The sequence below is a fragment of the Pseudorca crassidens genome, chromosome X (assembly GCF_039906515.1).
Source record: "Pseudorca crassidens isolate mPseCra1 chromosome X, mPseCra1.hap1, whole genome shotgun sequence".
Classification (NCBI taxonomy): Eukaryota; Metazoa; Chordata; class Mammalia; order Artiodactyla; family Delphinidae; genus Pseudorca; species Pseudorca crassidens.
This window is the reverse complement of record NC_090317.1, coordinates 112,879,079-112,890,210: the sequence shown is the minus strand read 5'-3', so window position 1 is coordinate 112,890,210 and position 11,132 is coordinate 112,879,079. Positions and strand designations below refer to the sequence as shown.

Sequence of the window (11,132 nt, the reverse complement as noted above, 5' to 3'; positions counted from 1 at the left end):
TGCTGATTGGCTTTCTGGGTGGCGCCTGTGTCGGCCTCCGCGCCAGTTTCGGGCTGGTTGGCGCGGAATCGGAAGACTCCGGGACCATGGCGCTGGCGTACGGCGATGACTGCGAGCTGGGGGCGAGCGGTGAGAGATGACCCCGCGCGCGGGGTCCCCAGTTGGGAGTGCGGAGACTGTGGCATGATTGTGGGTGGTGGGGGCTCTGTTTTATTTTTTTCTTAGGTAGGCGCACGCCCGGGTTGACCCGCCGGTCTCTTTGGGCGCGGACCTCGGACGTCCAGGACTGGAACCTGTGAGGCCTCGGACAGGTCTTCTTTGCAGGGCTGTGGGGTCCTGGCATGCCCGAGCAACCCCCTGCGGGGCTTTTTGTTTGGGAGGCTGCCTCACCTCTCTCACTGCGGGTCTCCGCACTTGGCTGCCTTTCTTTTTATTTCTTTTGGTGAATCTCATCCCACGTGCTGGGCACACCTTCATGAGACTGGCCCCGGTGGGGCACAGTATTGGCCGAAAGTATTTCATTGCTCCCGCCCCAGGTGTCCGCTTGAGGGCTGGGACGGAACGGATGTGCGCCCTTCTCTTGGTAGAAACTGCTGGGGAGGTTGTTACACGTTGTACCTCAGCAGGAAAGAAAGCTCTAAGTGCTGTCACGTGAAGATACAAACGCGTTTTGTCTTTGTAGGTAATAGGTTTCTACTTTATGCATTAACAATTTTTTTTCAAATTCTATGGAAAGTTCTTCAGGTGCCGCACAGAAATAGTGTTCACAATCTAGTCATCTCAGGTGAAGCTTCTAAAAAAAACGTATCAGTTCAGCAGCATTTCGGATGCCTTGTATATTACTCCGTTTTTAGTGGTAATATTCTATCTCCAAAAATAGAATACAAAAATGCAAATGGATTTGTCTGATTTCTGAGTTTTGAGCAGTGTGCAACTAAAGTGTGACTTCAGTGAACTTCCAACTTAAAATTAGTTGCTTCACTCTCTCAGCTCAAGCATCACATCTCCTGTCACTCAAATACATCACCATTAATGAGAACTTGCTTCCTAATCAGCTTCCTTTGCATTCACCTAGTCGTGAATCACAGATTTCAATTTGTTCTTCTAGGCTTTCGCTTTTTAAGACAATTTGTTTTGGAGAGCCCACTAGCCTGAATTACAAATGGAATGTGGGATGTATGTGAACAGTCTTTGCAGCCCTCCATCAGTGATATGTCGCTAAGCCCTTTCTTCACACTAAAAATGACGTTCTCCGTGAACATCAAGAAATCACTCTTTGGAGGACATCGTGCAATCTTGAGATCCCTCTTAAGTCATGGTGTTGATGAGTGGCTGGGGACTTGTGACTGGAATTTTTCCTTTCCAGCCGACTTGGAAAGATTGTTACCTGAAAGACTGTTGCAGCCTTGTGTGTGTCTGCCTTGGGGGGTGGTGGGGGTACTCTAGATGGTAATTTTGAACCAAATATTTAAACTTTGGTAACTGGATTTTTTTCATGCTTCTTCTTCTTCTTTTTTTTTTTTTTTGCTAACTTACCTACTTGAAGCATTGGAGACATATTCCATAAAGGAAAATTTAGGCCTTTTTTCTCCTTAAGTATTGGAAGATGGGGTGGCTGTGAAAAGTTGAAAGGTCTATAACTAGCTGTTACTGTATATGGAAATGGATAGGGGAGAGTTTAATGATTAAAAAAAGCAGGGATAGTGGTTCATTCAGCAAATATTCATTATGTACCTACGAGGTATAGGCATTCTGTCAGGCTCTGGTGTTACAGTGGTAGGTAAGCTGGGCATGGTTTTTGTCTTCATGGAGTTGAGATGTAAACATGTAATTATATGCAGTGCTATATTGGGGCTTCCCTGAGAAAACGGCTTTGCTTTATTTTTGTTTTCTAGAAGCTAGACCATGTTAGTGCTAATTGTGAGGTGTTGGCATATGTGTGTGCATCTGTACACACACACACATACACATTAAGTGAGCTCCTGTATTGCTGAGTACAAAGTAAGCCAAGCATCTTCATTTAATCCTTAACAACTTTATGAAGCAGACATGATTATCCCCATTTCACATATGAGGACCCTGAGGCTCTGCATTAGAGTCCTTAGGTGTAGGCTACAGGAACCAACTCTGGTTGATTTAAACCGAAAAGGAGTTTATCTGAAGGATACTGTGGTGTTCACAAACTCCGGAGAGCCAGTCAGGGGGCACCTTAGCTAGGAACAGTGGTTAAAATCATGCCACAAAACTGGTCCATTGAGGAGGTTTTTGCCAACCATGGCCAAGTACTTGAAATTAGAGCCTTCAAGTACCTTGGGACATTGCTGGCACTGTTGTTCCAGGTACTCAATCCTCCTGTAGCTGTTGCTATTTCTAGAATCTTCCATTAGCCGTCCCCCTTTCCTTGTTACACTAGCTTGTGATTTAAAGTCTGAGCAGGTGTTCATAATTGGAGGGCCTATTTTATATGCCCATGCCCTAGCTGCAAGGGCATAAGGGAGGGGGAACTTCACAGATTCTGATGCTGGGCAGCTTAAAAAACAAGACACCTGGCCACTGTAGCTCAGAGAGGTTAACTGGTTGTCTCATGTCGTCACCCAGTAAGTGGCAGAGCCTGGTTGTGCCGCTTCTTCCTAATCTCCCACTCACTCTATGCTCTCATGTCCAGCTTACCTTCCACATTGACTTCCTCTTGGTTTCTGAATACACCTTGCATTTTCATCCCTTTGTAATTTGGCTCATGCCTTTTCCTTTGCTTGTGCCCCTTGTTACCCTGTACTCTGATAGTGAAGTTCTACTCTTTCTGTGTTGGGAACCTCCCCTGTGAAGCCTTCTCTGATTTCCCAGGCAAAATTAATGGCTCTGTTTTCTACATTTCCTCAATACTGGCTTCCTACCTCTAATACGGCACCATCTTTATATGATGGTGGGAGCCTCAGGTCTTTTTGCTTTCCTTGACTGGGAGCCCCTTGAGGACCGGCAACTCTGTCCTATTTGTAATTGTACCCCAAACCCTTAGAGGGGCACATCGTTGCCTGTGGAATACGTCTTATTGAAAACCTATGGTTTTTGTCAGGATAATCTGACAAAGGAGTCAAGGGAGTCTTGAAGGGAATACACTGAGGCCACCTTTTCACTCTCAGTGGTCATGTTCCATAATCTCCAAAACCTTTTCATGTAGGCCTGCTCACGATTTTTTGAAATCATTTGAGTGACACCCAAGATTTTGTGGCTGTCATCATTAAGTACCTGCATTCCTTAATGCCTTTCTGAAAATGGATTTAAAAGTCAAATGTGAAAGTCAAACAATAGGCTGAGATGTTATAGAGAGATTCCATTTCCAGAAAGCTAAGGAAAAAAAATCTCTAATTATGCCTCACCTTTAAGATACAGTTTTCAACAGTTTATTGCCAGCACTTGGTACATGGTCTGTAAATTGCATCTTCTATTTCAAACACTTAGTCAAACAGCTGAATGTTGTTATGAATGTTCCAGGGGGGTTGGAGCTTTTAGGATGCCTGTTATCAATACTTCTCCTTTTCTGTGCTTACTACTTTTTATAAAATAATTAGCACAAATACAATACAGTACTCAATTTCACAGACATAGGTGGCAGTCATGCTGAGCCTCAACTCATCGCTGGCAGGAGGCACTGTCTTGCTTGGCTTGGGTATTCATCAGCTGGCATATGAAAGTCTTCATTCTGTGGATGAAATCTTTTTAGTACGTGTGTGAAGTGGTCAGTTTATGATGACCCAAAGTGTGAGTAATTCAAAAGTTGAATGACTGACCACTGAGGCTCTCTGGTACTTCAGTAATTTTCTACAAAACACATTTTAATCTTTGTAATCTTTCACCTCATCCTCTAATGTCGTAACCAACTGCATGAGGCCTGGAAATCAGTGGTGGAATCAAGAATCTCCTCAGAGCCATCTTTGTTAAATTCTCCCAACCCCCAATTTATCCTTCCTTTGGAATTCCAGACACTTTATCTGTACTTCTGTTAGGGCATGTGTTACTTCTAAAAATTGTTTTAGAGTTAGTTGCTACTTACAAGCATATCTCGCTTTATTGTGCTTCACAGATACTGCTTTTTTTTTTTTTTTTTTACAAATTGAAGATTGTGGCATCCCTGCATCGGGCAAGTCTGTTGGTGCCATTTTCCCAACAGCCTTTGCTTATTACTTCATGTCCCTGTGTTAACATTATTTTGGTAATTCTCACATTTTTCATTATTATATTTGTTATGGTGATCTGTAATCAGGGATCTTGGATGTTACTACAACTCACTGAAGGCTCAGATGATGGTTAGCGTTTTTACCAATAAAGTATTTTTAAAGACATAATGCTTTTGCATACTTAATAGACTACAGTATAGTGTAAACGTAACCCTTATATGCCCTGGGAAACCAAAAAAAAAAAATTCGTGTGACTAACTTTATTGCGATATTCACTTTATGGGTGTTGGTCTGGAACTGAACCCACAGTATCTCCGAGGTCTGCCAGGTATCTCCCAGGTCAGATTGTAAATTCTGTGAGTCTGTGGGCCCTGTCTTTCTTATCTTTGTGTCTCTCAGAGCGCCTGGTACTTTGCAAAGAGCAGGTGCTCCTCAAAGCCTTTCAAATGTTGATTAACAGAACACAAAATGAATTGTCCCTTTCATAACCACTTAACGGCCTGCCGTTTCCCTGGGAAAGGTTGTGGGTTAACGACTGATCTCCCTTTAGTGTCTCCAGGGGATATCAGTTGAATTTGGAATTTTTCTCTTTTTGGCGGAAAAAAAATAACAGTTGCTTCAGCTGGAAATTTCTGAAGAGCCACAGGAGCTGCAGATTCAGCCCTGAGCTTGTGAATTATTTCCATTATAAAAAGAATCCATTTGTATAACATTAAACTTGTATATTACTATTGGCTAAAAACTTGCTTTGTTTTTGAGGGAAGATGGCTGACAATTTTGTACATCTCATGTAAATTTGGCTTCTTTTCAGCTGTGTCAGATTCAGGGAGTTTTGTAACTTCTCGATCCCGGAGAGAGAAGAAATCAAAGAAAGGGCGACAGGAAGCTCTGGAAAGACTGAAAAGGGCTAAAGCTGGTGAGAAGTATAAATATGAAGTAAGTAACCATTTTTCTGGGCTTTTTCTCCTGTGCTTCATCTAATTCATAGCCTGTAGATAATTTTAGGTCACCTTTGTCACTGATTAGAAATATGCATATATTTAAAGCTTCTTATAATAGTAATTTCTTAATATCAAACATATGGGCGTGAGGTAGATTTACAGGTTATGGGAGACTACTGAACTCTTAAAGTTCCTATGAGGCACCTTACAGATGATTTTAAAATTAGTAAGCACACTGCATCTCTGCTAAGTTCCATGGCTTCGTTGAGGGAACTTACAGATGCTTTTACTTTACTCATAAGGTATTGAGCAGTCTAGCCCAGCACTGCTGCTCCTTGGAGAGAATTGTTCCTAATCTCATATGCAAGGGGAGCGCGGTAGGGACTTGGACCTTCCCTCTGCTGTGTCCTGTGTGTAGGATTGAATGTGATGCCCTTTTGGCTCTTTTCCTCTACCCACTGTCGATGCCCTGCAGGTAGAAAAGCAGATTGGTACCATCTGCACAACATTGTCTAGCTTCACATTGAGGGCACTCGCTGAGGATGTTAACTGCCTCAGGGCTGGAAAGTGATTAATATGAGAAAATAATAATATCAACAGCAACAATAGCAACTAATGCAGTTTTTCAGCTAACACTGTTCTAAGTGCTTTTACAAATATGTTCATTTATTCAATCCTTCCAATACCGTATAAAATTAGATACTGTGATTAACAGCATTTCGCATGGGAGGTATCTGAGGTCACAGTGGCAGAGCCTTGATTGGAACCCAGGCAGCCTGGCTTCAGAATGTTCCTGTTTAGCCATGGCCTGTTCTGTGTTGGGCTAGTAAGCAAGTAGAAGAGGATTTTTGTCATTTGGCACCATTCATTCAAGTTAAGGGAGTCAACCAGATCATAAAGGGTTGCTAAAAGGATTACAGTAAAGCAAGAGTAAAGCATTTTTAATGTAGGTACTTCTATAAAGGAGTTCTGTGGGGCATTTCAGATGTTGACACCATGTGACTGATTTCCCATTAATCGCTGATGTTAATGGCATGGCTCTAAGAGTTCAAGCTGAGCAGTAGCAGTGTTTTTAGAGATTGAGTCAAAATGACTTTTTAACGCAAAATGATTTTTTTTTTTTTTTTTTTTTGCGGTACGCGGGCCTCTCACTGCTGTGGCCTCTCCCGTTGCGGAGCACAGGCTCTGGACGCGCAGGCTCAGCGACCATGACTCACGGGCCCAGCCGCTCCGCGGCATGTGGGATCTTCCCGGACCGGGGCACGAACCCGTGTGCCCTGCATCGGCAGGCGGACTCTCAACCACTCCGCCACCAGGGAAGCCCTCAAAATGATATTTAAAAAATTTTTTTAAATTTTATTTTATATTTTAGAACAATATTTGTTTTATTGTTTATTTATTATTATTGTTTTTTATTTATTTTTTAACATCTTTATTGGAGTATAATTGCTTTACAATGGTGTGTTAGTTTCTGCTTCACAACAAAATGAATCAGTTATATATATACATATGTTCCCATATCTCTTCCGGCTTGCGTCTCCCTCCCTCCCACCCTCCCTATCCCACCCCTCTAGGTGGTCACAAAGCACCGAGCTGATCTCCCTGTGCTATGCGGCTGCTTCCCACTAGCTATCTACCTTACGTTTGGTAGTGTATATATGTCCATGCCTCTCTCTCACTTTGTCACTATTTTTTAAAAATAGTTTTCAGGTGTCTTTTGATAGTATATAAATGAGTTGCTTAAACGAGAGACACAGTATGCATGATAGACTTAAGCCAACAAAGCTAACCTTGCCAGTTCCCTCTCCCCTCAAAAAGAAAGTTGGTCAGTACAGTCATTTTAATTAGACTAGTTTGTGTTTGGGTTGTCAAAAAACTTAATTTGGTAGGGCAGGTAATTTCTGTCATCAAATGATCAAAGGCCAGATCAGTGTTTGCCAGTGATCCCTGTTGAGTAGATTAAACCGGAGGTAAAAACTAAGCTTAATCCTGTAATTACTATAAGCCCAGGTAGGTGTGGCAGAAATCCAGCCAACTCTACCCATCAGGCTCTCAAAGCTCTGTGTCCAGGTGTTTTCTCCTAGAACCTTAGCTCTTCAGATGGAGTTGGTCGTTTCCTCCAATCCCCACTTGAAAAGGCAGAACTCTCAAGAGAAGGGGGAGTTTTTAACGAGGTATCTTTAAGTTCTTGCTAACCAGCCCGCCAAATTCTCACTGCAGTGGTGTGCATCTATGCTGTCTGTTGCTTTAACTGTGCTGAGGTGGTCTGCTCTGTTCAGGCCAGTAGTTTGTGGTGTTCTGGCCTTCTGGCGGTCGGGCAGCCCGTATGATTTCAGGCCTTGCCATTCTCTCCGCACTTGCCCTCAGTTTTTAAGACCTGAAAATGGTGGGGAATCGGTGGTAATACAAATAGGGATCACTCAAAAACCATTTCTAGTGTACCCGTAGTGTGTGTTTTGCTGATTTTTGGAGGGGGATGGATGGGGGAGATTTTCCTTTTGAATTACATTTGGTTGGTTGAACAGTTATTAAGATTATTGTCCATTTGTGGGGCACCATCAGCTAGTGGAGAGGGAGGTGGCATGTCTTACAGGTTTGTCAAGTACAGGAGAAACCAGTCTCAAAATTACAAGTGACTAATCCCCAAAGCAGCTAATGAAGAATTGGCTATAATTCAGTTTGTTTTTTATGAAGTAGATGAGTAATTGCTGGTGTGACAAGTATATTATGCTAATGGAATCATTTAATATCTTATGTTAACACCCACCTAAAAGGAATGCTAAGTTAATTGATGTCTATTTAAGGAAAATCCTGCAGTGGTGTTGAATGTCAGAACTCATGATTTGGTTGCAGCTACTCCTTCAGGCTGCCATTCCACTTTGAATTTGACGATTTTTTCATCAGAATTGTTTAACACTTTCACTCCACTTGAAGCTCTCTCAAACTTGTACGATGGCAGGTAGAGGACTTCACAAGTGTTTATGAAGAAGTTGATGAGGAACAGTACTCGAAGCTGGTCCAGGCCCGCCAGGATGACGACTGGATCGTGGATGATGGTATGTGGGAAGAAACCGCCTGCCAGGCACTGTATCATTTGCTTTTCGTAGCTTCTCACTCGGTGGAGTTGCTGCTTTGCTTGGGCAGATGTAAGGCGCTAACTTAAGGTCATACCTTTGGTTTGGGTTTTCCTCAAATGCATGATTTGAGGGTGTGGAATCAGAAAAATAGGAAGTTTATTGAGGGACATTTTGGAGAAGCCAGGCACACACCTCAGGCTATAGTATAAATCCTCCAGGAAATGACTGTAGCAATTGGAAGGAACCTGTGGGCCATCCCCATGTGATGGGGCGTAGGAAAACTCTATATCACAGAACGGCTGTGAGGATTACAGGAGACTGTACTCGTGAAGAGTAACTTTGGCAGGGGCCCCGGGCAGAGGCTGGTCCCCATGTTCTTACAGCCCTTGTGGAAAGCTCGATGGTTCCTGTTTGTGGGACTTGACTTCTTGGGCGTGTGAGTGCTGACTGCGGAGCAGAGGGAGGGGGGTGTAGACTGTGCCTGCCACTATATTTTTGTTCCTACTTCTGTAATTGAACTCAGCTATATTGCCGACTTTCCAGGCTCAGTAGTTGTGGCGCAGGGGCTTCGTTGCTCTGTGGCATGTGGGATCTTCCCAGACCAGGGATTGAACTCGTGTCTCCTGCATCGGCAGGCGGATTCTTAACCACTGCACCACCAGGGAAGCCCGACTTCTGGTGATCTTGATTCTTTTACTTTTTTTTTTTGTGGTATGTGGGCCTCTCACTGTTGTGGCCTCTCCCGTTGCGGAGCACAGGCTCTGGACGCGCAGGCTTAGCGACCATGGCTCACGGGCCCAGCCGCTCCGTGGCATGTGGGATCTTCCCACACCGGGGTACGAGCCCGCGTCCCCTGCATCGGCAGGCGGACTCTCAACCACTGCGCCACCAGGGAAGCCCGATTCTTTTACTTTTTATTCTTCTGGTAGAGTAGAAGTACTGTAAAGCATCCTATTGTGGCAAACTTTGATCCTATGGGCCAAATGATTACCTTAGTTCACCTAAATAGGCATAGTATACAGTTGATCCTTGAACAATATGGGTTTTTTTTTTTTTGAATAATATGGGTTTGAACTGCTTGGGTCCACTTGTATGTGGATATTTTTCAGTATTAAATACTACAGTACTACATGGTCCGTGGTTGGTTGAATCCGCAGAGTTGGAAGAACTGTGGATACTGATGGCTGACTAAGTTATGTGTGGATTAACCCCCAGGTTGTTCAAGGGTCAACTGTATATCCTTTGGTTTTGACTCAGAAAACGTGTGTGGGTGCTGTGTTTCATCTGACTTCTGGTTGAACAGGATTCTGCTGCACTTAAAAATGGCCTGGGCCAGGAGAACCTCTGAGTGGGTATAAAAGGTTTTTTTTTAATCTTTTTGTCATGGCTAAAATATTATTGGCCAATTTTAGAAATTTGATCCCGATATTACATTTTGTTCCTGCAGATGGTATTGGCTATGTGGAGGATGGCCGAGAGATTTTTGATGATGACCTTGAAGATCATGCCCTTGATTCCCATGAGAAAGGTATCTGCATTTTGAGATATATAGAATTGTCTAAAATTTCAGATGACTTGGTACTTTGACACAGTTTCTTTAAGGATAAAGGACCTACCACAATTGTTTTTCAGTATAAAAAATGTTCTAATGTTGAAAGAAGCGTAGTTATGTAGAAAATTAAATGCAAAAAGCGTAAACAACCAGGAGATGAAGTATCATGTCTCTGTTATCCAAAGAGTTTAGTCTTACTTATTTTGGAACTTTTAGTCCTGTGGTCATTTTAGACTTGATAATTTTGGGGGCTGCAAGAATTGATGTCTTTTCATTCCTACTGAAGTGACATACTTAGAATTTTAGCTCTTTGATAGAAGTACAGTACAATAACAAGGTTTAGAACTTCTGTCGACTTGCTTTGTTTAATTGACATTTAAAATGATATGAATGTATGTGTCATAGTTTCTTAGCTACACAATCATTGGCAAAAAATTTTTTTTGAGTAAACAAGCCTGACTTAGTTCCTGTAAAATGAGAGGCGAAAATTCCCTTCAGTATTTGTTTTTTTGGTTTAGTTCATTATTACCACCAAGTGGTAGATCACTGGTCAGCACTCTGTGGCCCACTTACGGCCCGTTTATTTTTGAACAGCTTTATTGAGACATAATTAACATACCATACAATTCACCTATTTAAAGTGAACATTTCAGTGGCTTTCAGTATAGTTACAGTAGTACAGCCATCAGCACAATCGATTTCATTACCCCAGAAGGAAATCATACCTGTTACTATATAGCCCTCAAGCTAAGAATGGCTTTTACATTTTTAAAGTGTGTGTAAAAAAAGAAAAGAAAAATTCAAAGAGGAATGTGCAACAGCTTAAGAGACGTGTGTGGCCACAAAACCTAAAATCTGTGCTCTCTTTACCCTTTTCAGAAAGTCTGCATCTTAATTTGTAGATTATTAACATTTTATGACATTTGTTCACTTTGTCCCTCTTCCCCTTTCCCAGACACATACATGCAGACTTTGTTTTTGGTGAATTTATTGAAAGTAAGTTGTAGACATGCTTCAGTGGTGATCTCCTAAGAACAAGGGTTCTTGTCTTTTTAGTCACAGTACCATTCTCAGGATATTATCTAAGATTTTGTCCATATTAAGATTTCCGCAGTTAGCCCAGTAATGTCTTTTATAACTGTTTTTAAAAATGCAGTGTCCACTTGGCTTTTCATGTCTCTTTAGTCTTATTTAGTGTAGAGAGCAGCACCATCCCTCCTTCCTCCCTCTCTGGCCCAGTGTCTTTCATGACATTGACATTTTTAAAGGGACCACGGAATTCCTTGGGGGTCCAGTGGTTAGGACTCCATGCTTTCACTGCCGAGGGTGTGGGTTCGATCCCTGGTCGGGGAACTAAGATCCTGGCAAGCCATGTTGTGTGGCCAAA

General features: G+C 42.5%; 1 protein-coding gene across 3 annotated transcripts in view; it reads left to right on the top strand.

Annotated features, from left to right (window-relative positions):
- POLA1 (DNA polymerase alpha 1, catalytic subunit) overlaps nt 1–11,132 on the top strand; it is a 305,701-nt gene continuing 294,569 nt past the window's right edge. For all 3 annotated transcript variants that reach the window (XM_067723410.1, XM_067723408.1, XM_067723409.1), the window contains exons 1-4: nt 1–129; nt 4,987–5,111; nt 8,076–8,172; nt 9,641–9,721. In XM_067723410.1, coding sequence (XP_067579511.1) covers nt 87–129; nt 4,987–5,111; nt 8,076–8,172; nt 9,641–9,721 — 346 coding nt within the window. In that variant the 5' untranslated portion in view covers nt 1–86. The remainder of the gene's footprint in view (nt 130–4,986; nt 5,112–8,075; nt 8,173–9,640; nt 9,722–11,132) is intronic.